The sequence below is a fragment of the Sitophilus oryzae genome, unplaced genomic scaffold (assembly GCF_002938485.1).
Source record: "Sitophilus oryzae breed Bouriz unplaced genomic scaffold, Soryzae_2.0 scaffold_1515_pilon_pilon, whole genome shotgun sequence".
Lineage (NCBI taxonomy): Eukaryota > Metazoa > Arthropoda > Insecta > Coleoptera > Curculionidae > Sitophilus > Sitophilus oryzae.
The window spans coordinates 1,453,497-1,480,778 of NW_022146187.1; the positions used below are offsets into that span (position 1 = coordinate 1,453,497).

Sequence of the window (27,282 nt, forward strand, 5' to 3'; positions counted from 1 at the left end):
TGGAATTTTCTTTTTGAGGGTGTTCCAAGTTCTGAGCTGACAATTCTCCCAGTACTGTTTAGCGACAATGATTAGTCGCATTGGGATATCTACTGATGACAATGTGCCGTGGTGTTAGATCTAGAATGACCTCCATTGCTGCGGTTGGGCATGTTCTCTTAATTGCTATTAGGTAGTAATTGTTAATTTCAAATTTGACTAATTCGATCTAGCGACCGTCTGTCAGAAAGTGTTTTATTATTTAGTCATTTTTTACATGGAAGAATTACAGAAAAGTGTGTGTCTTTGTATTCCAAACCCAGTCGCATTTTGCAAGAAAGATATTTTTTCATTCCCTGTTTTGGTGGCGAAATACATTTCCACTATTAATAATTATTTTTAAATATATTAAATCAGTCTTATTTTTTACAGGGCAAGCAACAGACCTTACGACGGAAAGATAGCTGGACTTTATGATCTGGAAGAGACTCTAGGGCGTGGACATTTCGCAGTAGTCAAATTAGCCCGACATGTGTTTACAGGTGAAAAAGTAGCCGTCAAGGTCATAGACAAGAGCAAGTTAGATGAAGTATCCAAAGCCCATCTGTTTCAAGAGGTAGGTACATTCTCCAAGAAAGAATTGTACAGTTTCTTGGTATATAATACAAACATGTAATATTTCTTTGAATGTGGTAGACAATAATTCAGTATTGAAACAAAAAGAATTGCATTAATACAAAGTTTCGGGCAGAAGGATCACTGATCGTTATCATGTGTGAACTAATCTAATTCCTGAAACTACAGAGCCTTTATACTACAGCCAGGTATTCACCCGGCCGTGAGGAAGTGAGGTTGGAGTCAACCGTGAGGTTGTCCACTTAGAATGTCTATATTGGTGCGTTTTATCAGTGGTTACCATATCGTAGATTTTTTGCTACTAGGATTGCTAAAGATATTATTATTGCTCGGGTTGTCCACAGGCAACGTCATTGGGAAAAGCGTAAATTTAAAGAAGCCGTTTTTGTAGCAAACAATAATAACATCTTTAGCTACACTATCAGGTCTTAACACAGCTAGTGTTAGCCACCTTAAATTTAAAACAAATATATTTTTTTGTATTGTTTCCTATAATTAATACACAGGGTGGTCCGAACTGTATTCCGGAAATTTTGGCAGCAGGAAATATTCTGCAGATAAAAATAAGTAAAACAGTTTTTATAAATGTATGTCCTAAAATGCTTAGTTTCGGAGATACAGGGTGTAGTTTCATTTTTATTTCGATTTTTTCCAAATAATTTCTGAATTATCGTTAATATTTGGATAAAAATTGGTGTCTGGGAGTTTTTTGACATGAAAAATTTGATTTTGTTGTCAATATTACTCCTACTTGTAGAGGGCGCCATCGCCATCTACATATTTTTTAATTGGTTTGAAGAGTAATAACTTTTCGTCCGTACCTGTATAAACCTACTGTGTAAAGAAATATACATTTAAGACGTTTTTTTACGTAAAAAAGGTCTCTTTGTAAAAAATTCGTTACAAGTAATGGCTCTCGAGATATTTGGAAACGAAATTATCAATACCTGTCATCATTGACAGGTATTGATAATTTCGCATTAAGCATGTTGACTAAATAGTTATTAGACTGAAATCATAAATTTGAAATGTTTTTGTACCAAAACTTCAACAGACACTGTTTTATCATCATTTTTTCGAAATAAAAATATGATTAATTAAAAAAACAAAAAGTTAGGTTAGTTTGTAGAAAAATTAATTCCAAAAATTCCCAAATTTATCATTTCAGTCAAATAACTATCTACTCAACATGTTTATTTTTTGTCAATAATGACATGTATTGATTATTTCCATTTTCCATTCTAAATATCTTGAAAACGGTTGCTCGTAACGATTTTTACCAAGAGACATTTTTTACGTAGAAAATCACGGAAATGTATATTTTTTCACTCGGTGGTTTTATACAGATACGGACGAAAAGTTATTACTCTTCAAAACAGTTACAACAGATGTAGGTTGCGCCCCTTACAAATAAGAGTCTTATTGACATCAAAATCATATTTCTTATGTCAAAAAACGCACGGACGCCAATTTTCATCCAAATATTGACGTTACTTCAGAAATTAATTGGAAAAAATCAAAATAAAAATGAAATTTCTACACCCTCTATCTCCGAAACTAAGCATTATGGAACATACATTTATACAAACTTTTTTACTTATTTTTATCTGCAGAATATGCTGCCGAAGTTTCCGGAATACAGTTCGGACCACCCTGTAGAAAAGAAAAATCGTGGGGACTTGTATCGCTGAAAAGAAACAATTTTATTTTGTGCGACATTGCGTGTCATTCCCTTCAAAAAAATTGCATACACTCTTGCTTGCGAATCACAGCACAACGGAATTTACAGATAGTCATCCATTCAAACGTTCACCTCAATAATCAATCGAGTATATTATATCTTGTATATTAATCTAAATCCCCTGATCTAACCATTCCTTTTTTCTCTTCAGGTCCGATGTATGAAACTAGTCCAACACCCCAACGTCGTCAGACTGTACGAAGTGATAGACACGGCCACCAAGCTCTATCTCATCCTGGAATTAGGCGACGGCGGCGACCTCTACGAGTACATCATCAGACACGACCAGGGCCTGCCCGAGGAGAAGGCCAAAGACTATTTCAGACAAATCGTGCGGGCGATATCCTACTGCCACCAGCTGCACGTCGTCCACCGAGATCTCAAGCCGGAGAACGTGGTGTTCTTCAAGAAGCTGGGCGTGGTCAAACTGACCGATTTCGGGTTCAGCAATAAGTTCTATCCCGGTCAGAAGTTGGAGACGTCGTGCGGTAGTTTGGCGTATTCGGCGCCGGAAATACTGCTGGGGGATTCCTATGACGCTCCTGCCGTTGGTAAGTCATGAAATTCGCTCACTTTATTTCTTACAAGATCTTATAATTTCGTGATATATTAGACCAGATTCTTCAATGTGGCTATCGGCTGGATCCACTGCGACCCGTTCAGATCTATTGTGGTTCTTCCTTTGAATACACATATTAAGGAAGGAGCATAATGCTATCCATGTATTCGTGCATGGTGGGCGGAAAAAGGACTCTAGGGTGGGGGTCCTTGACAGTTTTGTTTGACGATTCATTTGACACATTTGAATTTGATTTAAAATTTTGTGGATTTTTCAGTCTTTACGTAGCTTATTTTTTGTTATTTATTATTTAATTCTACTACTGATAGTTGTATAAAGGTAGTAAATCTAGATGGAAATTGTGGCAGAACTTAAATTAACAGTGACACTATTGCGATTTATCGAAAAAGACTGTAAAATAGTTGGTTGTATAGCGTGCGGTAGATCTCGGTCAAAAATCGAGTGAAATAATGGAACAACTTTTCGCTAGTAAGCGAATATAATATACATACTTGTAGTAAACCGATCATTTATGAAATTCACTTAAATTAACTAGTTTTATATTTTTTCTTGCATTTTTGTTTTTATTTACTACTTGTAAAGAATTTAGATACGTCAATTTGATTTACCTGCATCAGTAGCATATCGGATGTTTGTGTTAATAAATAATTATCATAACTTATCTATTTTTATTAGAATTTTATATTTTTATAACAATTTTAATAATCACTAACATTTATTCGCAACGTAAAATATAACAACAAATTATTGAGTTTACCCCACGCACTGATAAACCGGAATTTAAGTCGGCCAATTTTGGTCCCCATCGCACTCGATCTAAGTTTTTTTGTTATGTTCCTTCCTTAATCTTTTTATTCAAAGGGTTCTTCTGATCCTTAGGTTACGTTCTCCAGTTCCATCATTTTTAAAAAATCTAGCAACCTGTAGACTGAACCCTCCGTATAGTTCTTTGTCAATTGCTTGCCAAACCATTGCCTATTACAGAGAATCGCACATTTCCCAGGCTGTCGCACCGACATAAAGTGGATTCTGTAGTTTCTTCAGATTGACATGCACATGGTTTCGTCAATCCCATTAGCTTTAGACGCCTATTCAGCTTACAATGCCCTGTGAGTAGACCCACTGCAGCTTTGACTGTTTTTTATCTTTGCTTATCAGATCTGCCGTGAATTCTGGCGAATGTTCTATTTGAACTTTTTCGCCTGTTTGTCCTGGTCAATTTCTCCACTATTCTAGAGATTTGTCAACCGCCCATAGTTTTGTGGCAGTCACGAGACTGCCTTTGCAACGCCGCAGAAGGGTTCTAGGCCTATAAATGACATTGATGAGCCTAGTTTGGCCATTTCATCTGCCTTTTCGTTACCCTTGTGACTCTCGTCAACCTAGGCTAACGTAACATTGCTACGCTCACCCAATGTATTTAGAGCACACACACATTTAGTGATGTAAATAGTTGCAACATATTTTAATAGTTTTAATACCGTAATGTCACTAGAGATTAGAGCAAGGTCCAGTAAAAATGTCGGTTAATATTCGGTGGATATTTGTAATTTAGATATTCTTAATACAAGCTAAGAAGTGTATTGTTGATAACGTTGTCTTATTTCAACAGTATATTTCACCGGTTTTCAAAGATGTTAAAAAAACAAACAAACACTCTCCACAGAAAAATAGAGGGCAGCAATAATCGGCTGAAAAACTTAAAAAAAATTATACAGAAAAAAATCAGAATTAATGATTACAAAACCACCAATAAAACATATTATACTATCCATACAGACCACAATTTGGCATTGATACAGCCAAGGATATATAAAAAATTAGGTTTGAGTCGATTTTAACTAAAGACACTATTCTAATAAAAATGTCGGGCGAATTGGCAAGAATTATATTGATAGATATCTTCTAATGTTTCTACGCGAAACATAGAATATAATTATATGACTTAAGTCATTAGGTGAACTTATCAAACCATTTATTATTCTGAAGGAAAAACTTAAATCTGGGATTTCCGCGATACTGCAAGAAATTCAAATCAAGATCATACATTGAGTCCAGCAGTAAACCTTTTTGTGCTATCCTGAAACTTATTTAATCAATCTTCTCTGAATAGATTTTAACTGGTTAATATATTCTTCATAATGAAGGCACCAATTCTAAAAGAGTCTAACATATGAAACGCATGCACATGCACATATTAGGGGATCTAGGAAGAATAGAAATCTGAATAAATGTATGAAAACTATAAATAGAAATATCATCGAATTACAATTGACAGAAATAAAAATTCGCCAAAATGTTGTTTTTTTGGCAAAAGATTGTTCTAATACTGAACATTTAAACACGGTCCATTAATAATTAAAAACGGAATCAAACCAACCAACATTTCCATTAAATTGTTTCTTCACCCTTGTCTTTTTGATATAAATAACTGCGGACTAACAGTTTCCGTTTTCTCTTCTGACTACAAATTCGACTGCCGTGTTTATACTGGGATGATGATAAGCACAATAACAATTATGTATTTAATAATATTTTACTTGGAAGGAACTTGGCAGGGATGACAATTACAATGGCCCGACAATGACAATGATCTGATAAATATTGCCTTTTTCGGGCAACTCTCTTTTATTTTCTTAGTCATTTGTTTTTGGGCACTTCTGGATACGCATATTAGGCATACTCTATACACTCTATGTCACTAAAGCCGCCATACGTTGTATGACTAACTCTAGCATCCAAATTGCCTTGACCATTTTTTTCGATTTTTTCACTGCATCAATAGTATTATAATAATAATTATATCCCATTTTTTGATAGGCAAATTTGTGTTCGGAATGAGTGAAGTTTTACAATACATCTAAAATTATGAGGTTAATACTACAAACAAGTTATTTTATTCCAGATGTTTGGTCGCTAGGTGTAATCCTCTATATGTTGGTTTGTGGTCAACCTCCATTCCAGGAAGCTAACGATTCGGAAACACTGACCATGATTATGGATTGTAAATACAGCGTACCTACTCATGTATCTAGTCAATGTAGAGAGTAAGTCTGAATACAAATTGTTTAAAAAATGGTTTGTAAAGTCTGTCCAATGAGACAGAGAAGATTTCAACAGACGACATCCAAAAATTATAATTTATTTTTAATTAAATTGACAAGTATCAATTATCAATATCAAGTATTCTCTCGTTGGACAGACTTTACTTATATCTTGATATCAGATATGTAGGTGGTTGAATTTGGCATTAGAAATTCCAACAGAATTTCAATTTCTAAATTGAAAATTATAGCTAACGAAATGTTCACTATTGCTTAAAGAAAGGCAAATTAAAATTAATTAAATAATTATTTAAAACATACTACATATACCTGGTGCGTCTCAAAAGTGGCTCACCCCTATAACTTTTTTTTATTTTTCAGATAAAACAACAAGATTTGGTATGTTAGAATATAACATAAGTTGGATTGATTGACATATCAATTGTTTTCTGTCACTTCCGGTTTCACCGGAAATGACTACAACTTTTGATTTTTAAATGGCACCCTCGGTATTTTTTTACTTTATTCGATAGAAAATGAAACTCTGAATAGAATGACATATTATATGTCAACTTTTGACATTTTCGCATATGGTTTATTTGAAATTGTAACATGCGGTTCACATAACGACAATTTGACTCGAAATACCAAGTGTGTGGTATCAAATAATTATTCGTAAAAAATGCTTTTTCAAAATATGCTAATGAGCCACCCTCGTTCCATTTGAAAAAAATGAGATATGATTAACAATACGATTTGGGAATCCTTTAATCGACCAGGACAAGACACTAAAAACATTAGACGATCAAATCTATTTTTCCAAGGCTCCTTGATTAAAAATTAGTGTTTTTAACACAGTCGTGGCACTCTAGATTGAAATTTAAAATACATTTTGTTTTTGAGTGAATATGTCAAAAGTTGACATATGATATGTCATTCGATTTGGAGTGTCATTTTCAATCGAATAAAGTAAAAAAATACCGAGGGTGCCATTTAAAAATCAAAAGTTAGAAGAAAAGAAATAGAAAGGTGAAAAATAGGAAGTGACCGAAAATAATTGAATATGTCAATCAATCCCAATTTATGTCATATACTAACGTACCAAATATCGTTTTTTTTTATATGAAAATAATAAAAAAGTTATAGGGATGAGCCACTGTTTAGACGCACCCGGTATATTTTTAAACTGTTTGTCTATTTCCAAAATTTCCTAAACTTATTGTAAAAGTAAAGTTGTTTGAGTAAACGCTTTATTTTTGCTGGCCAGAGTTAATCCGGACGGAGCCTACTTTATTTACGCGGACTCCGAACCGCGGCCTTCGACCATACAATACCCACTTTGCGAGTGTCTAAATCAACTATTACTCACGAGGTATAAGATATAGCCTAAGAGCTGACGACATAATTAGAGAACATATTTTAGGCAAGCTAGAATAACTAAAAATGTATAGTTTATTAGGTGAACCCAGAATCCTAAGTCTGGCTGGGGGGTTGGGGGTATTTCGCTACTGCGCAACCCATAACATTTGCCAAAAAATAAATCCAAAAAACATTCTTTAGGCAACTTCAAATTTGTTTATTCTTAAATTTTAGCATCTATTTAACCTAGAAATAAGTGTGCCAGACTTTTTTTTCGGGTTTAAAGTGTAACCAGACCATTCCAAATATGTTTAATTATTATACCTGGAAAACATACTTTAGGCATTCTAAAATTTTTAGCGCGATAAGAAAGTCTTATGAGTATCTATAAGCGCGAGAAAGATAGTTTATTGAGACCCGGTCGGCAGCCGATGCGGCTGACGTAACAGCATTTTTGGAGTCGTAAAACTTTAAAAACTAACTAATATTGAATAAATAAAAGCAACATTTTTTAATAAAAATGTATGATTGAAATCCTTTCAATAAGAAGACTTTTCAATTCTAAGTTTTGTATCTGAAAGAATAAAAAAGACGAATAATTATTTAAAAATTAGCATAATAAAATATAATTTTTTCAAACGTCACAAAAAGTATAATTATTATTATACTTTTTGTGACATATATTATTATTAATTTTTGCGACCTGATTGACAATATAAAAAAGTCATTTTAACGCCTAAGCATAAAAAGTAAAGCACTTTACTTACTTTTTGAATCTATTTAGAAAGATTAACAATGGTACTTTAATAAAATTCCAGAATACTTTTTTAGCACTGTACATGGTACCCTTTTGTCGGTACTACGTTTTCTGGTAAAACCACTTCTTTAAATTTTAAACCATGTTGTTGGCGCACTTTTAAAAATTCTTTGCATTTGTGTAGTCTGCCTTCATCAAAAACAATAACTTTGTCACTAGTAACTTTTTTACAAACTACACAACTTAAATGTTTTTTTATCCATTGTGATTTAGTAGTTAGTAGCGAAATTAGTAGTTACTAAAATATTTATTTGCAGTCTAAACTGTTTACACTATGCACGTCAATATTTAATTTATAAATACATATTTTTACATGGTAACTTAATTCCAACAAAATAATCTCTGAATTAAAAGTCTGCAAATAATTGAAATGAAACCGAAAAAAAATTGTTTTTATGAAAATTTGAAATACTCCAAAATACTGTTACGTCAGCCGCATCGGCTGCCGACCGGGTCTCAATAAACTATCTTTCTCGGCTTATAGATACTCATAAGACTTTTTTGTCGCGCTCATTTAAAATCTTTATTCGCGTCTGGCAAGTATTAAATCCCATTGAATTCGTCTGGCAATTAACACATATTTTTTAATATCATCTAATAAACACGCTGTAAAAATTCTAGAATGCCTAAAGTATGTTTTACAGGTATAATAATTAAACATATTTGGAATGGTCTGGTTACACTTTAAACCCGAAAAAAAAGTCTGGCACACTTATTTCTAGGTTAAATAGATGCTAAAATTTAAGAATAATCAAATTTCAAGTTGCCTTAAGAATGTTTTTTGGATTTATTTTTTTGCAAATGTTATGGGTTGCGCAGTAGCGAAATACCCCCAACCCCCCAGCCAGACTTAGGATTCTGGGTTCACAAGTTATTAAACTTTATTTTTTTTTGTTATTCTAACTTGCCTAAAATATGTTCTCTAAATATGTCGCCACCTCTCCGGCTAATACGTCCTCTAACGGCTCTAGCCTGCGTGAATGAGTGGTGCGCCTTAATAGATTTATCAAATGTATCAAATACCCACATTGCTTAACTTGGTTGGGAACCGGTGTTTTGACGTACCTAGCTGTAATTATCTAGAAATTTCTAGTGTAAATGAATGATACTTACTAATCAGACTTTTTATTATTTATTTTAGTCTCATATCGAGGATGCTGGTCAGGAACCCGGAGAAGCGGGCTACGTTAAAAGAAATCTCTATGCATCCCTGGTTGATTACCGGGAACGAAGAAAATAATCCCGATACCTTAACTTTGCCGCTGGTATCTCGAGAGCAGCTGTGTGAAGACGATCATAATTTTATCGTACAGAAAATCGTGAATGGAAACATTGCCACTAAGGAAGAAATTCAAGAGTAAGATTATTTTTCTATTTGTTTTTGTGTGTTATGTCGGATAATGCAAATATATATTTATTATCACTTGTCTCTTATTTGAATGAGAAAGTGATAATGTTGCATTGAGAACTGAATTTTCTTCAATGCATTTTCTATTTATTCGTTAAAATTTAAAATGTTTTCATAATATCATGAACTTATTTTTTACGACATAGATTAAAATGAGATTTCAATATAACATCTTCTTCTTCGTCGTCTCTTCATGTCTGAAGAATCGTGACATTATGGCTATATGCAGTTGGTGATTTTGATCTTCCATCGTTGCTGACCTGTAATATTTGCTATTTGGTCAAGCCATCTCGATGGTGATCGTCCTCTGGGTCTTCGACCTTCTACTTTGTGTTGTACTATGATTGTTTCAAGGTTGTCTTCAATAACATACTGTATTATATAACATACTGAGTTGAAATAATTCACAAATAATGTAGCATTATAAAATAAAAGCAAAAAATTCTCAGGGTATAGGAATTAGTTTTTCAATATTTGACTGTTTCTACAGATTCGTTTTTTAGTAATTACACCCCAAAGATCAGTGTTATTAAATGCAATTTTATTGTTGTGTTTATGTTTCAGCATACTTTCTAAACATATGATTAACATAAATAATATAAATAACAAAAGAAGTATTCTTTACTAATTTGATATTCAGTAAAATCATGAAAGGAACTGTAATTATGAAAATTATGTATATTTAAAATATTATTTTTCAAAACTAAAGTCATTTAGAACTTAAGTTTTATGCAAAACTCCTACGCAAATCAACAGTCTCAAGTATATAGGGTGTGTTTCAAAACAAATGCGAAAAACTTTAGGGGGTGATTTCTGAAAAATAAACGTTTATTTTTTACGTGTCACTGCGAAATTTTTTAATTTTTATAAATTGTTAACAATAAAAATAAGGATAGTCTCTATTTCAATACCTTCCTCTCATTTTAATTAGATGAAAGAATAGGTAGATTTTGTGTTTATAATAGTAAACTTCCATGTTATTTCGTTGTTCTATCATTTTTAAGCCAACGTTTTTTTGATAACAGACATCCAAATTAATTTCCGAAAAACTGTTTATAATATTCCAAATATATGTCTCATTCCTACTATTTTATAGGTGTTTAGATAGGAATGAATACAACCACATAACGGCAACCTACTACCTACTCGCTGAACGGAAACTCAGATCGAAACGTGTAGATTTGACGAATAAAACTAAACGACCCGAAAATTTGGGCGTGTCGAAAAATCTAGGTCCTCCTAAACGGGAGAATGGTTCTGCCAATCTGGCTCCTAGTTTGCTGAACGTACCTAGAACGCCTGGAGATTTACCTCAAGTAAGTTATATATTAAAAATCTCAGATTTAGCTTCAAAATATCCTCTTAAGATATGTATATGTCTGATCAATGAGTCAAGTAATATTTTGACAGACGACATCTAAGTAATGTCAGTTGACAGACAAATATATAAAAAATATTTGGTAGCTGGATATGACGGACTTTCATAAAATGGGGAGCTATTTCTCTAAAAACAATAAACGTTAACTTCCTGTTTTAGAATAAAATAAGTTTACTCATTGTGGTCAAATAGGTAGAAAACAACTGCAATCCGTTTCTGAATGATTTCTTTAGTAATTTCCTACCACAATATTATCTTATACAGTTAATTGTCACTTTTTTTCTGGAATTGATTAAAAATTAATCATCTTTATCAGTTTTTAATATTGTACAGGGTGAGTCTTAAATAAGCGCAAATATTTTCATGTCTGGTAGATGTTCTCTTTACCGTTTTTCAAATAAATCCAAAATAACCGAGTTATTAAAGATTGTTTGCTTATACAGAGTATCCCAGAAATAAGTGCAAGTATTTTACGGGGTGGTAGATCTCGATAAAACAAACATATTTTCTCTTTGTCGTTTTTCAAATAACTCAACTGAGTTATTTTACTTTGAAAATTTAAAAAAAAATGATTTTTTGCTAAAATGTTGAGAACCACTGAATCTTTTCTGGATTTCCTTTTTTTTAAATTTAATCTACTACCTATGTTGCCATATTATCAAGAAATTATTTTTTTTTTCTACTACCAGTTAAAATACTTGCACTTATTTCTGGGACACCCTGTATTTTGAGAACCACTGGATTTTTGTTCTTCAAAAAAATTTACCTACTGTCTAATATTGCCACATTATCAAGATATTAAGCTTTTTTACTAAAAACAGAAAATAATAAAGTCCAGAAATTTTTTAACCGAGTTAATAACGATTGTTTGCTTATATTTTGAGAACCACTGGATTTTGGTTCTTCTAAAAAATTTACCTACCTACTGCCTATATTGCCATATTATCAAGATATTAAGCTTGTTTACTAAAAAAAAAAATAAAAAATAAAGTCCAGAATTGTTTTCGGAAAATACAAAATTTTCTACTTTTTTTCGCGAAAAAAAACTCATAGACGTGTTTCTGAGGTCAAATGTACCACTTCTAAAAACATTTGCACTTATTTAAGACTCTTACCTGTATAATCTGTTAAAACAGGCACTCAAAATAAATAACATAATTTCTATAACACCAATACTGGTATCGCTTTTCACACTACAAAGTACATATTATAATAGTTGATGAAATTAGTAATATATTGTAATCCAATGTTCTTTTTTAACAGAGATCTCGAAAATGCAGCATAGTACAAGAAGACGAAGAGGAGGAAGATTCTTGTGCGACGAGAGAAGAACTGGGTCCGCCGTTGAACAGAAGGGGATCTCGATCGGAAGGCCGTTTGAATCTCGCTTTACAGGAGCGATTGGCCGAAAATGATCGGCGTAAACCTGCAGAAAAGGTAAGAAAAAGGAATATTTATTATAAAATCTTGTCAAAATGATTGCGAGAATTCATGTTAAATAAATTACATAAGTAGGGGTAGTCTTCAAGTTCACAGATTTTATAAATAACGTAGAGATATATTTAAACTAAGCAACTAGTTGCGGGTTCTAACTAAAATTATTAATTATACCCTTCATAAAGTTAACAAGATTCTTATACAGGGTTGTTCACCACATATGACACGGAGTATTGTAGCTAAACGATTAGACTTTTGCAAATTGTAAGTTTTTTTGGGTTTGTTGAAGAACTATTAGAGCTACGATTTAAAAATATTTTTACAAGATACAGAGTGTCCCAAATAAATAAAAAATATCAAAGTTGTATTTTTTTTGAAATGGAAAACCCTGTATATTAATACATTTTTAGTTTCTACTATTAAAATAAAGGTAAATAATATAGTATATAAGATTTACGGCATTTTAATCTTACCGTTTTTGAAATATTAAATTTTTGTCAAAATACAGTAATAATTTTAATGCTTCATTTCTCTAGTAGTATTTAAGTTTTTAAAACCAAATATTGTACTGAAGTATTTCTATTTACTAAATTTTGTGGTGCAATAATAAAAATTATACTACCTTATACAGAGTCTCTAAAATTTTATTTCAAATAATTACTAGCTTTAAACGGCAATAACTTGTTTAATTTAAATGGAACACCCCGTATATTTTATGAAATTCAAATGCACAATTTAATTGTCTATCAAATTGTATTAAACCATTTTTGACCTATCTTTTCAAGTTTTCGCAGAAAGTGCATTTTCTTATAATTGAGACCTCATTTATCAATATACCCATGGAATATTGCCATTTTAGATTGCTTTTAAAGATGTAACAAATTTTTAAAGATACAGATACTAATATTGTCGATATCATTCGTTTATTTTTATTTTTTTACAGTTTTTTTTTTATTTTTTTAATGAAATAAACCTCATTAAAAAAATTAAAAAAAACTGTTTAAATATTTTCTAAAAAGATTGGTCCTTTTTTAATATGATTCCAGTATTCAAACTACATTAATTGACTATTTGCGTTGATTAATAATATAATAATTGCTCCAAATACTAAAAAACTGAATTTTGTATGTATATATTATACCTATAGTCTAATACACATACAAAAACAATCTTAAAAATTTGATTTAATTTTTTGACGAATGCTTATTTTTATTATTATATTAATTTCTGATTCAAATCCACATTTATTTAGAATCATTTATTAACTAACACAATTAAGTAAGTAATTAATTAATATATGGGCGGAAATAATGGTGGTATATTTAATTAATGGTATATAATACTTAAATAATACTCTTTTATAAAGATTTAAATAGTTTTCTTTTTTTATACAAATGGGCTAGTAATATTATCGTTTTTAGCACCTGTACATTTTGTACATTTGTTGCTTTAAAAACAATCTAAAATGTCAAATTCCATGGGAATATTGATAAATGAGGTCTAAATTATAAGAAAATGCATTTTCTACGAAAACTTGAAGGGATAGGTAAAAAATAGTATAATACAATTTGATAGACAATTAAATTGTGCATCCGATTCTCCTAAAATATACAGGGTGTTCCATTTAAATTAAACAAGTTATGGCCGTTTAAAGCTAGAAATTATTTAAAATAAATTTTTAGACACTCTGTATGAGGTAATATCATTTTTATTATTGCAACACAATAGGTAATTGATGAATAAACTTCAGTAAATATTTAGTATTAAAAACTTTGATACCCTTGGAGAAATGAAGCTTTAAAATTTTCACTGCAATTTCACAAATTTAAAAATATTTCAAAAACGGTAATGTTTAAGTGTGATAAACCTTGATCAAATTTACCTTTATTTTAATCGTAGAAACTAAAAATGTAATAATATATAGGGTATTCCATTTAAAAAAATGCTTCGAATGTAAAAAAAACTTTGATATTTTTTATTTATTTGGGACACTCTGTATCTTGTAAAGATATTTTTAAATTGTAGTTCTAATAGTCTTTCAACGAATCCAAAATTTAAAATTTGTAAAAATCTAATCGTTTAGCTACAATACTCCGTATCGTATGTGGTGAACAACCTTGTATAGAATATTACTTAATTTTGAAAACCATTCCAAGGAGCAATGAATCAACAGACACCCATTTTAAACTGAGGCAGACATGCCTGCGTTTTAGCCATCGTAGAATTACATTCATATCACATTATTAAAGCAACTTTAAGAAAAACTGCATTGCCTTATAAGTTAGTGATTAGTACAAAAATGGTGTTTTTAAGAGAAAGATGGGACTATATCTAAAAATATAATAAAAAAAATAAAGCTTTTGAAAAGACTTATAGTGGTGGCTTTAGCTGTTATTACACTTTTTTAATGTGCGATTATTATATTATGTAGATTTCCACAATTAATACATATTCTTATATTGCTGTGCAATTTATTCCATCAAATAATACTTTGCTTACAGTATGCTCTAAAATTAAAAATGTTCATTTTTTATCCAAAGATATTTTCGTTAAACTTATTACAAAATTACACATTTTAATATGGCAACAACACAATTTCGATAGCCGAATTAGAGAAAATGAACGTTTTATGCATTGGCCGCAGACCGAGTAGAGGCTTCACCTACGTACAGCACTTGAGACATAAGGGGAAATAAAATCAGTCTTGTCACGAATTAGGTTGCGTATCTTCCCAATTCTTTCAATCAACGGTGTTATGTTTAGAAAGTAATAGATAGATTCCTTAACTCCAGATAAAAAATTCGACGAAGTTGTGTAGTTCAAGTAAGTTTCAAGTCTATGACGAATCGTTTTTGGCATAAATAGAATTAATGTAAGAATGATAGAATTTAAGTTTCTTTTTCAAGAAGAGGCATTCATTTGGAGGTTGGCCTGGATTTATTGGGAAACCAACGGAGACTAATTGTCAACAGTGGCTTACTAATAAACAAATTTGCCTAACGGACAAAAAATGCTTAACGTTTCGGAAAGTATATCTCTTTCCGTCGTCGGAAGCAAAAAAATACAAAGAACAAAGAAAAAAACTATTTAAAATATCTCCATGCAACTATTCGAAAACACTTTAGTTTTTTTAACAGATACGTCTATACCATTGGCGTTTTGTTAAAATGACATTATATCAAGTTAAACTTCAAAATTAACAAATAACTATCTGAAAACAATTTCTTAATAAGGTAAAACCAAAAAGCTTCAAACTTTCTGTATGATTATTTTTAATTTGTTTTTAATTTTGACGTATGTTATGTTTATTTATGTTATGTTCTTTAAACTCTAAGAAGCGATTGCCATACATTACTAACATCTGCAGATGCATAAGCAATAGATTTATTTTTATTAGATTGTATAAAAAAGCCTCTTTTATTTTTCTTTTAGAGGCTATCGCTTCATTCATTATAATTGTAGATTTTCTTAGTGGCGAAATACCCATAGGACTTTTTGGAGTTTTTTTTAAATAAATACATTTTTTTAAATAATACGAATCTTATTCTTTTACAGATTTCTGAACCGCGGCAGAACACCGATATTCGGCAACCGCCGAAAGCCCCAAGTCGCAAAGAACAGAGCGCCAAATGGCAGAACAGCAAATCGGCCAGCGTGTGCGAACCGAGCGAACCCGAAACGGATCTCGTGCCAACCACCATCATAACCGACTCATCCACCATCACCATACCCATCATTACCACCAGCGCCCCCGTTGACTGCTCCTCCATGCCCAAATACAAGACGATGCCCTCGCCCACCAGGACAGCATCCGGTAAGAGATCCCTTTGTAAACGGCTTAGAATGGCCATCTATAGAGTGCTCTTATTCCTTTGCTATTCTGTCGCTTGATTGGTGCGTAGACCGCTTGTAGGTGGAGCTAGTTGAAGTCGGTAATCAGCTTTAATGTAACAGTTCCTAACAGATAACAATATCTTATGGTGAGTTCATGCTTCCGATCTTAACCCTAACACTAACATTAGTTCTAATCTGAAGAATATGAATCAACGTTAACGAACGCAAACTTTCATGTTTTCAACGCATAGATCTATATTAGGAATGAGCTTAATGTTTTAAGCTTATTCCTAACGAATCCTAAGAAATATGGGATATTTTATATTCTTAAGCTTCATTCAGAACCTCGAAATTAGTAGTTTCAATTAGCGTGGAAGTTTGTTTCTCTAATTAATTAATTAGATGTAAGCATGTAAGCATTCTATGTAAGCATTCAGAATATCAAAATTAGTGGTATAGTCTGTCCAACGACAAGATCCTTGACAGTGATAGATGTGTCTGTCATTTTATTTTCAAATTAGTTTATTTTATTTTACCACGAATTAAGTTGGTACAATTGGAAAGCATAGCAGAAAATTAAAATTTGAGTGACAAGTGATTACTTCAAAATATTGTGAAAAAACTGTATAAAATTGAGAAAATCTAATCGAGTTATTTTATTAAAAACAATTACAGTATGTATTAATACAAAACAAGCAAGGGTTTATTTAAAAACAAAACACCACATACCAAAAAAAATATAAAAAAGATTTCCGGCTTTCAAGCTCAAGCAACTTTCTATATTTATTGTTACATTTATCAATATAATTATTCAATATGATTATTATTTACCTATCGTGTGCTGATATTTTACAGACACTTCAGTTTTTGGCATCATATCTCACAAGATAGTATACAAACTTTATTTGTGGCTTATACATCTCTCTGGCCATAATCTCTGGCAAACTGTCTGACGGTCTCTGGGCACCGAATATTAACTGTAAACTATGGTCTGGGTCATCACAATTTTCCCGCGAGTTTTCCTCCACTTAATTTTAAGAAACACTAAACACACGTCATAAAACAGTCCAAAATGCATAATATTTATCATTTTTATTTGACATAATTTGTCATAAAATTATAACCTATAAATTGGCAAGAGTTTGACAACTCTCAAAAATCTTATGACGAGTTCACACGCATCGGCGTTCGTTTGTCGTTCATCTTTCCGTCAAACCAATAATATTGAAATATGATCTGTCATTTTTTGAAATAAACCAATAAAACTGATTGTAAAAACAACAAGAGATGACGCATGACGGATTTATATATAAACCCATAGTTAACTTAAAAAATATTAGAAACTTTTTTTAGTTAAATAATTTTTTTTTTAAATAAATAAATTGTCATCGTCTGTCGAAATCTTACCTGAGAAAAAAAACAGAGCATAGTAATTTTCAATTAGTAGAAAAAAATAATAAACTTCTAACTTTTGCCACTAATTATACTTCAAAATTTGCGAGTAATGTCATTTTGGCTTTTGATTATCATCCGTCAAGAGAAATTATGGTTAAAAATAACAAGTTTATTGTTTTATAAGCTAAATATTAGGCTTTCCCTATCGATACAACTGATTACCGCAATCTGTTACTAGGATATTCTTCTAATTTTAATGGTACTTTTTTAAACATTGGGTGAATGATCGTAAACTTTTAAGTATAAATTATAATTGTAACCACTAATTCATATCACTAATTGCGAGGTTCATTCTGCAAATATTCATTTGGGAATAAATTAGTGGTTTCAATTACACTTTATACTTTTAAGTTTACGATCATTCACAATGTCCAAAAAACACAATTAAAATTAATAGATTATCCTAGCAACAGCTTACAGTAATCAGTTGTATTCATTGAAAAAGCCTAATATTTAGGTTACAAAACAATAAACTTTTGATTTCTAACCACATTTTCTCTTGACGGCTGATAGTCAAAGGTCAAAATGACATTCTCAGCAAATTTTGAAATATAATTAGTGGGAAAGTTTGGTAACTTTGTCCACTAATTAAAAATTCCTACCACTAATTTTGACGTTCTGAATGCTTACATTCAAAATAGAGGAACAAACTTCTACGCTAATTGAAACCACTAATTTATTCCACTAATTGCGAGGCCCTGAATGAAGGCTAATGCTAATTCAAAACTGATTTGCGCAAGCTCAAAACTAGGGGTTTTTAGAATTTTCGAAATATTACTTAACATATTGAATTTGACGGTTTATCTATTTTTTAGACTAAAAATGATTAATGTTTATTTACAAACAAGTAAATGCTCTTGAGAACATTAGTCTCTGTTGTTCTCTAAATTTTAAAAATATTTGTAAAATTAGGTTAACTCAAAACATATGTTTCATATGTGCGCAAGCACATTCTAGAATATTCATAAAGAGAAGTATGAGAAATATGAACATTTCCTTAAGGCCTAGGATTATTTTCTTAGGGTTAATGTTATGACTAAGTGTTAGGACTAATACTCTGGAAGTATGAACCAACTATCAATATATCCTTAATTGCCCTACAGTTTCATGGTAATTTTACTGAAATTGTATCACTTTTCTTCTACGAATCTTGGCCTTGATCGATTTGACGGTTTTAGTATTATATGTGTTTTTATAATAAAATAAATAAGTACCTATATTTCAAATAAAAATTTAGAACCAATTTTAAAATTAGGTATATTTAATATTCAATCTTTTTTTGTTTGCTTTTAAATATACTGCAAATGGAAAAATCTTTTATTTTAAAAGTATCTAAAAATGTAAAGTCAATACACCATGCCTAAGAATACTAGATCATATATACTTACGCGGATAGGTAAATATCTAGCAAAACTATTTCTAATGATCGTACTATTATCTTATTTCTTTATTTCACGCGCAGCACTGCTCTCTCTCTATCCTTCGTCAAGAACGCAGTTTGGAGTCGATATAGTTACTTTATAAATATATGCTTAAATGCAATACAGAAGGTACGAAAATGGCATGTCATGATAATACTGATAATTGAGACATTCTCTCTAATGCGAATCTTGTGGCGTTGATATATCCACATAAGTATATATGATCTAGGCCAATAACAAAAACAGACTAACATATGTACGTTCAAAGATAGATAACAAATATCATATTTCTTATATTTGTTAGGATAACTCCCATGGTGACAAAATAAACAAAAATCAATAGAATTAAAGGGAATGTTTTTTTTAATTCATGGGTTTTGCGATATCGATTCCCACTTTTTTTTCTGTAGAAAAAAAACACCATATGTTACAAAAATTTTGGCGATACTATATCATACGACATATAACGCTCTTTAGTTACTAGGACGGAAGTTTACTAAACTTTTATCAATTTACACAAATCTTCGCCACGTAGGCGTAGCAACGATTTGATTCTGGCATTTTCCTTAGTATTATTTTTCGTTTATAATAAGAATAAATTAAAAAATCTATTTAACCAAAGAATTTCGTAATTGTCTTATTTTAGAAAAGTACAGAAAAAATAACGCATTGGTATAGTAGTTTATGTAGCATGTCGCACTCACAGAAACGAAACTCCGTTATACATTTATTTTTGTACTGTATAGTAAATCGAAAACGACTACACAGTTGGCTTAGAAATTTTTTAGTTTGAAGTTTACTATGTTTAAGAGTGCAGTTTTTACTAAAGTTCGTCCAGCGAGAGATGGTATGGTGTCGACAGGCGACTACCAAAAATTGACAGAAAAAACAATTTCCCTCTATATTAACATGACAGACAACACTGTCAATGTAATATATTCTCTCAACAAAAATGGTTGTTTGTAAATTATTTACATTTGTTATATTGAAGTCGAGCATATGATCAAGATCTCCAAATAGCTGTCACTGCCTTAGCTTCTGTGATACACATAGTAAAGTTCGAACTGAAAGGTTATTTCTGTGCCTACTGTGACGAATCTTTAATTGGCTCAAATTACATTTAATTTGAAAAATATATATTTTAAATTATTTTCACAAAACATAGTCAAGTAATAAAGTAATTTATCTGTAAAAATATTTAATTAGCAATTCAGTATTTCAGTAAATATTAAATTAATTCCATTTGTTTCTCGTATTTTTAACCGCTAAGGAAGAATACGTTAATAAATATATTTGAACTAGTACTAGAAAAAATTTTACATTGTTTGTCTGAGCTAATAAAAGTTATATATTAGAAAAAAATACTGGTGATCAATTTTCGTGAAGTTTATAAGTAAATTTAAGATACAACAGACTTATACTTAATAATATAAAATTTAACTAATACATACTTGTAGTTTTCATGAAACAAAGGCTATCTTTAACTTTTATACACTTTTTACAACCGGGGAGCACTTTATAGATGAATATTTAATATACAACTACATTCTTTTGGTAAAACTTTTTTATGTTTTGTCTATATCTAATTTTATTATTTAATCGATTTGTCCAAGCAGGAAAGATATTCTTGCTTAAGTGTATATCTCTTTTTGATAGTAATTACAATTTGCTTTTTTTATTTCTATAGTAATTGTCTGTAGCTTAACTATTTAGATCTTACTAATTCTTTAAATATACACTTCAAACTAACGGCTTCAAATTTCTCCAGTTTTAATTTACTGTAGAATATAGAACCGCATGTAAAGACTGACTTTAGAATATGTACTTCTTTTTGATCGAGTTACGTAATGTAGTGTTAATATTTTTATTCTCGCAATTTAATAAACGAGTACAAGCATGATTGTCTAGTTTATTTAACACCCTTTTTCCTATCATATTTTTATTCTGTTTTTATTTATCTTAGTAACACATAATTTTTGGTGGTTTGGTTTGAAATAATATACCTAAGTGTGTTTTTATAGCAGCCACAAACCAATCAGCGTAATATGTCACAATATCAGTTAAAACAGCAGCTTAAAATTATGTGATTTACTCTGAATAGAGAGTTTGTGGCTGTTATCAGAACAAGCTCATATCTGTTAATGTTTTAAGTTAGCTAACATAGCATTAGTCTTACAAAAAATATATCCATTACTTTTTCTTTCAAATGCACAATTTAATCTCTAACAGATTCTTTAGCAGATACCTAATGGCTGGTGTGTTTCTCTTGCTGATGGTATATTTATGTCCTATTACTCAGCTAGTGTAGTTACATAGTGTTATCTCTAAGTAAACGAATTTACGAAGTGCATCTTTTAGAATAACAATTGAGGGGTTTCTGGCAAAAACCCCATTAGTCAGATATTTCGAAATTTAGAAAAACTAAAAAAAACGTATATCCTGCTCCTATTTAAATTTAAATTGTCGTTTTTTGTGTGAGTTCTGGTTATAATCTGAAATTACAGAAAACTAGTTTTCTTTATTTTTTTCTTATTTTTAAGTTAGGAAGGGCGTGAATTTGTTTGACTAGTGGGGTTTTTATTGGAATTTTGGCAAAAACCGTGGAAACAACCAAGTCCTCTTAGCAACTGTTCGAACGATTACGAACGACAAACAACCAAACCACAAGTAGTTAGGAGGACTAGTGGGGTTTTTGCGGAATTACGGTATTTTTGATCGTATGCACGGGCTGACTTATAGCACTTTTCCCGAATTCGTTTGGTAGGAACGTTATGACTAACAAATTACTGTCGGATAGCGCCATTAACTCATTTTACCCATTTTTTGACTAATGGGGTTTTTGCCAGAAACCCCTCAATTGGTAACAATTAAATGAATTCTTTATGCATAGTCACCAAACTATGCATTCATAGTTGTGAAAAAGTTTGTTACAGTCTAATGACAATATGCAGGGTGGTCCAAACTGTATTCCGGAAACTTGGCCAGCATATTATGCAGATAAAAATAAATAAAAAAGTTCGTGTAAAGGTATGTCCTAAAATGCTTAGTTTTGGAGATACAGGGTGTAGAAGTTTCATTTTTATTTCAATTTTTTCCAAATAATTTATGAAGTAACTTTTGAAGTAAATATATGTAGTATGTAAGTAACTATGAAGTAAATATTTGGAGGAAATGTTGTGTCTGGGAGATTTTTGACATGAGAAATTTGATTTTGATATCAATATGACTTCTACTTGTAGAGGGCGCCGTCTACATATTTTTTTAACTGGTTTGAAGAGTAATAACTTTTCGTCCGTACCTGAGTAAAAAAATATACGTTTACGACGTTTTTTTTCACCTAAAAAATGTCTCTTAGCAAAAATCGCTGCAAGTAATGGTTCTCGAGATATTTGGAATCGAAATTATCAATACCTGTCATCATTGACATAAATTAAACATGTCAAATATTGACGTACTTCAGAAATTATTTGGGAAAAATCGTAATAAAAATGAAACTTCCGAAACTAAGCATTTTAGGACGTACGAACCTTTTTACTTATTTTTTATATCTGCAGAATATGCTGCTGAAGTTTCCGGAATACAGTTCGGACCACCCTATATAGGATATCATATTTAGTGCAACAATATTTTAGAATAGAACAGGCATTCTGATACTGGTTTTTCTTTTTATATTTCCTCTAGCCTCAAATTTCCTACTTGTATCATTATTCGGAATTTTTAAACGACTTATTGTTATTAATACAGTGGGTTATTATTAATACAAAAAATAACGGTCTTTCTTCTATGGAGTTTCAACTAAGTTGTATGTAATATTCTAAACAAATGTACCGTGTGGTCGAATGAAAATTACGTACTTTATATGCAGAACTATCACGTTAGAATTCTACGGTGTCTATTTGTATGTCATGTAAGCGATTGTTGTATATCCAAACTACGATATAAAAATACATATAGCTGCCCAGATAATTGTTTTTTAATATAATGTTATATAATGCTTAATTTTTAATATGGTAGCACAAGATTGCACAATATTATACATATTATAAATAAAAAAAACTCAAAATTTAAATGAGGATGCGTTTTATTTTGCTTTGAGTTTTTTCTTAACTTAGTCAGTCACGACTAACCTGCTATTTTTCATATTATAAATATATAAAAAAAAATTATATAGTTCTACCAGTTCTACAGTTATACCGTGTGGTGCATTGAAACACGGGACATAGGAAATACCATGTAAATTTTGAAAAGGTCAAATATCTCCTCAGATGGTTTTATACAAAAATTGTATTAGACTTTTTTGAAGAGACGTTAATGTTGTACTTTCGTCTAGAGTTTCGTTTTATTTGGAATAGGCATCTAAAAGTTATTTGCAAAAATCTACCTTCAAATTACTAAAAATTAAAATTAAAATACCAGCAAAAATATGATTTTGTCATTGTCAAATTCGATGTCACATTTTTTTTTGGTTTACAAGAATTTATGGGGTTTGGAAAGGATGGTTATTTTTTTCTGAATTTCTAGTTTCAAACGTCTGCCTAGTTTATTCTTTAAACTGTTATTTTTCGGTACTTATTCGGCTGACTTATTCGGTATAGGTTTTCCGGAGACTGAGTTGCGATTTAAGTACAAATTTAACACTAGAGAATACTATTTCCATCAAAATTCCGTTTACCCATCGTAACTTTTTCAGAAGTTGCGAAAATCTTAATATTATTTTATACAAAATTACTCTATCTGGTACCTTCAAATTTTTGTAAATAAAATGTGATATCGAATTTGACAATAACACAATCACATTTTTGCTGGTATTTTAATTGTAGCTTTCTCTGGGCCGTATTATACAATAAGATCTAAGATTATACATTTTACTAATTTGAAGGTAGATTTTTGCAAATAATTTTTAAATGATTATTTTAAATTAAACGAAATTCTAGACAGAAGTACAACTTTAACGCCTCTTCAAAAAAGTCTAATACAACTTTGCATAAAATTATCTAGGGAGATAATATTTGACCTTTTCAAAATTAACATGGGATTTCCTATGTCCCGTGTTCCGATGCACCACACTATATATCTATTTCGTTTACGTTTTCACGTGGGCTTATTAACTAACACAAATTCATATAACTACTACATATATCTACGCACACAATAGATCTGTAAGGTCGCAGTGATTAACCCCCCTCATAAAAATTCTACATTCTACATATAACTACACTCTCAACTTTCTTTCCGCTTCCTAACCTTATTAGCTGTTTAGTGTTCAACACAGTTTGATATGGACTTAGTAGTAAGTGATTTAAGTAAATTTTCCCCGAATCACGACATAACTAAATAAAAATATTTGTTTTCTCTTTTCAGAAACGAATTCTTTGCAGCTGAACGAGATTTTCGAAGAGGGCGTCGATATGACGTCTGAGGGCGGCAGGCCGAGTTCGGGAGGCAATCGTTTCGTCAAACGCGCCCCCTACGAGCAGAGGAGGAGTAAATTTCACAAGACGCGTACTGCGTCGTGTAGCTCGTCGGATGCTAGCGACGATGATAGCGAGAAACGGAAGAAGAGGGCTCATAAACTGAACCCGGCTCCATCCAAGCCGTTTCAAGGCAGGAGGGATAGTTACGACGATAGCAGTGATTCGCAGGTGATTTTTTATAAAAAAATAATTCAAAACTATATACAGGGTGGTCCGAACTGTATTCCGGAAGCTTCAGCAGCATATTCTGCAGATAAAAATAAGTAAAAAAGTTCGTATAAATGTATGTCCTAAAATGCTTAGCTTCGTAGATACAGGGTGTAGAAGTTTCCTTTTTATTGCGATTTTTTCCAAATAATTCTGAAGTAACGTCAATATTTGAGTGAAAATTATTGTCTGGGAGTTTTTTGACGTGAGAAATTTTATGTTGATTCCTACTTGTAGAGGGCGCCACCTACATATTTTTTAAACGGGTATTTTCATTTGGAAATAATTGACTAAAAGATTTTTCTTTTCTTATTTATCATAAATATTCATTCCTTAAGTTCTATCACGGGTCTCCAGCTACAGCCGACGTCCTCTACGATTGGACTACAGTATAGGCTTGGTGCATTCTCCGCCGGTGCTGCCACCATCGGAGAATACTGTAAACAGCGGACTAAAGAAATACACGGGCTTAAATAGCAAATACACGAAACATTTGTTATATAATTGTTCTACAAGTGTTAGGAAGTATAATCTGTAAAGAATTGACTAGATTCTCGTATGCTCATTTGATGAGTGTATATTTTAGTATTTCGCTAGTACAGAGATCTGCAGTTTATTGTCGAATCCGATCTTTCACTACATATTTATTAGTCAGTTTAATAATATAAAGTGACTTACACTGATTCAGCTATTTGACTTTTTGAATATTTTGTAGGAACCTGGTTCTGGAGCTGCCACAGGAACCGGCAATTGTCCTCCTATCGGCGGCTCGACATCTGTCACTACTGATCCAGGCAGCGGCAGCACAAATGGAGGGGATGGCCAGAGCGATAAGGGTAGAGGCACCGGAAATGATGGCGGTAGGAAAAACACGGGAAATGGAGGAGCGATGTTGGGCAGGCGACACAAAGCCAGTAGAAGGCGGAGCGGAGAAACCAGATTAAGGGAGAGTCAGTCTTTGAATAGGTAAGTTAGAAATATGTAAGAAAGTAATGGAAGAGTAAGAAACGTGTTATTAAAGAAACTTTTTTTACTAATTCGCCAATATGGTCTTTTTATCGGTGAATTTAGTATATCCAAGGAAAGAATACATGACAGTGGCATTTGTGTCTGTCATTTTAATTCCCAAATAAATTGTATTTTCTGTTAGTTTTTGGATTAGTATTAGATTAAGTGGGAGGGGGGTTAATCTCTGCGACCTTAGAGATCTATTGTGTCCCCCTTTCTTGAGTTATAACTCATCATACAGTCCCAGGACTTCCTACGGAGACCCGTGTCCCTCACAGTCGAGGAGCTACGATCCAGGCCGGGTAGACGAAACGGTAGCTTGTGTCGCCTGTTGGGTTTAGAGGTAGGAGGTAGGCTCCCGACCCTTGGAGGAGGTGGTAGCTTGTATGCCACTTGCGGAGGATGGTCTCACGCAAGTGTCAGCCACCTCTCCTGTAGTTCTCTTTGGGTTTGGCCCCTTTGAACTTTCATTGTTACTGTTCCCAGTGTCGCTAGGGGGTTTCCCCACAGCTTCACCGGTGATGTTTTTATTACTATTATTATCAGATCTCATAGTGTTCCTATGAGTCGCTAGGGACAGTCGGTCCACTTCTACAGAGCCCCGCCCGGTATCGTTATATGTCTTGGTGCAATTCCCTGGCCACGACACTACAGTCAGGGACAAGACGATGAGTGAGATGCTTCTTAGACCAAGCCAAGTGCTAGAGGGGATTCCCCCCAGCACCTGACCAGGAGCTTCCCCACCAACGACAAGCTTCCCCACCAACGACAAGCTTCCCCACCAACGACAAGCTTCCCCACCAACGACAGCTTCCCCACCAACGACATTTTTGGATGTCTCTATGGAAATCTTTCCTGAGTTATGTTCGAGAGACTTTAAAATACATTTACTCGCCCCCTGTTGCTTATGCTATTGAAACCTGATGAGTTTTGGTCCTAAATAATATACCCTGGTTATTCTAAATCCATTGTCTGGATTTTAAAGTATAAGATGATAACGGAGATATCTTAATGGAAATATCAAACATTATAGAGAGACAACAATAACGTTCCACAGTATCTTCTTTTCTAACAGTCTCATCTTTCTTTTGTGCATCTCTTACCGCTGCAGCGGTTAGAATGTATGTCCACAGACCTTAGAACCACAGAACGGTATAATCTTCTACAGGATGTTACAAAAAACATGTGCCATCTTTCGTGAGGAGATTACTCAAGTAAAAATAAGATTTATTTTTCATATGAACAAAGGTCCTATTCAGCTTTGTTTCGTAGCTACAAGGGGTTGTCTTCATTTTTTTTTCGATTTATTATAATTTTTTTCGAAGTGCTTTTAGTGATTCGAATGAAATTTTGAGAGTAAAAGTTATTTTAAGTGCTACATATTTTAATGCTAAAAAGTGTTGATAGATTCATCAGGGACGTGCATATTAGGGTTATCACTGAAATATTTTTCGAAAAAAAAAGACATGTATGCCACTGACTTTTTTCTTTTCATAGCAAAATT

General features: G+C 32.0%; 1 protein-coding gene across 3 annotated transcripts in view; it reads left to right on the top strand.

Moving 5' to 3' along the window:
• Nucleotides 1-27,282, top strand: part of LOC115878493 (SNF-related serine/threonine-protein kinase) — a 103,231-nt gene that overhangs the window by 63,030 nt on the left and 12,919 nt on the right. For all 3 annotated transcript variants that reach the window (XM_030895026.1, XM_030895024.1, XM_030895025.1), the window contains 9 exons: nucleotides 412-595; nucleotides 2,508-2,907; nucleotides 5,842-5,983; nucleotides 9,298-9,513; nucleotides 10,661-10,880; nucleotides 12,206-12,379; nucleotides 15,935-16,193; nucleotides 24,451-24,731; nucleotides 25,486-25,736. In XM_030895026.1, coding sequence (XP_030750886.1) covers nucleotides 412-595; nucleotides 2,508-2,907; nucleotides 5,842-5,983; nucleotides 9,298-9,513; nucleotides 10,661-10,880; nucleotides 12,206-12,379; nucleotides 15,935-16,193; nucleotides 24,451-24,731; nucleotides 25,486-25,736 — 2,127 coding nt within the window. The remainder of the gene's footprint in view (nucleotides 1-411; nucleotides 596-2,507; nucleotides 2,908-5,841; nucleotides 5,984-9,297; nucleotides 9,514-10,660; nucleotides 10,881-12,205; nucleotides 12,380-15,934; nucleotides 16,194-24,450; nucleotides 24,732-25,485; nucleotides 25,737-27,282) is intronic.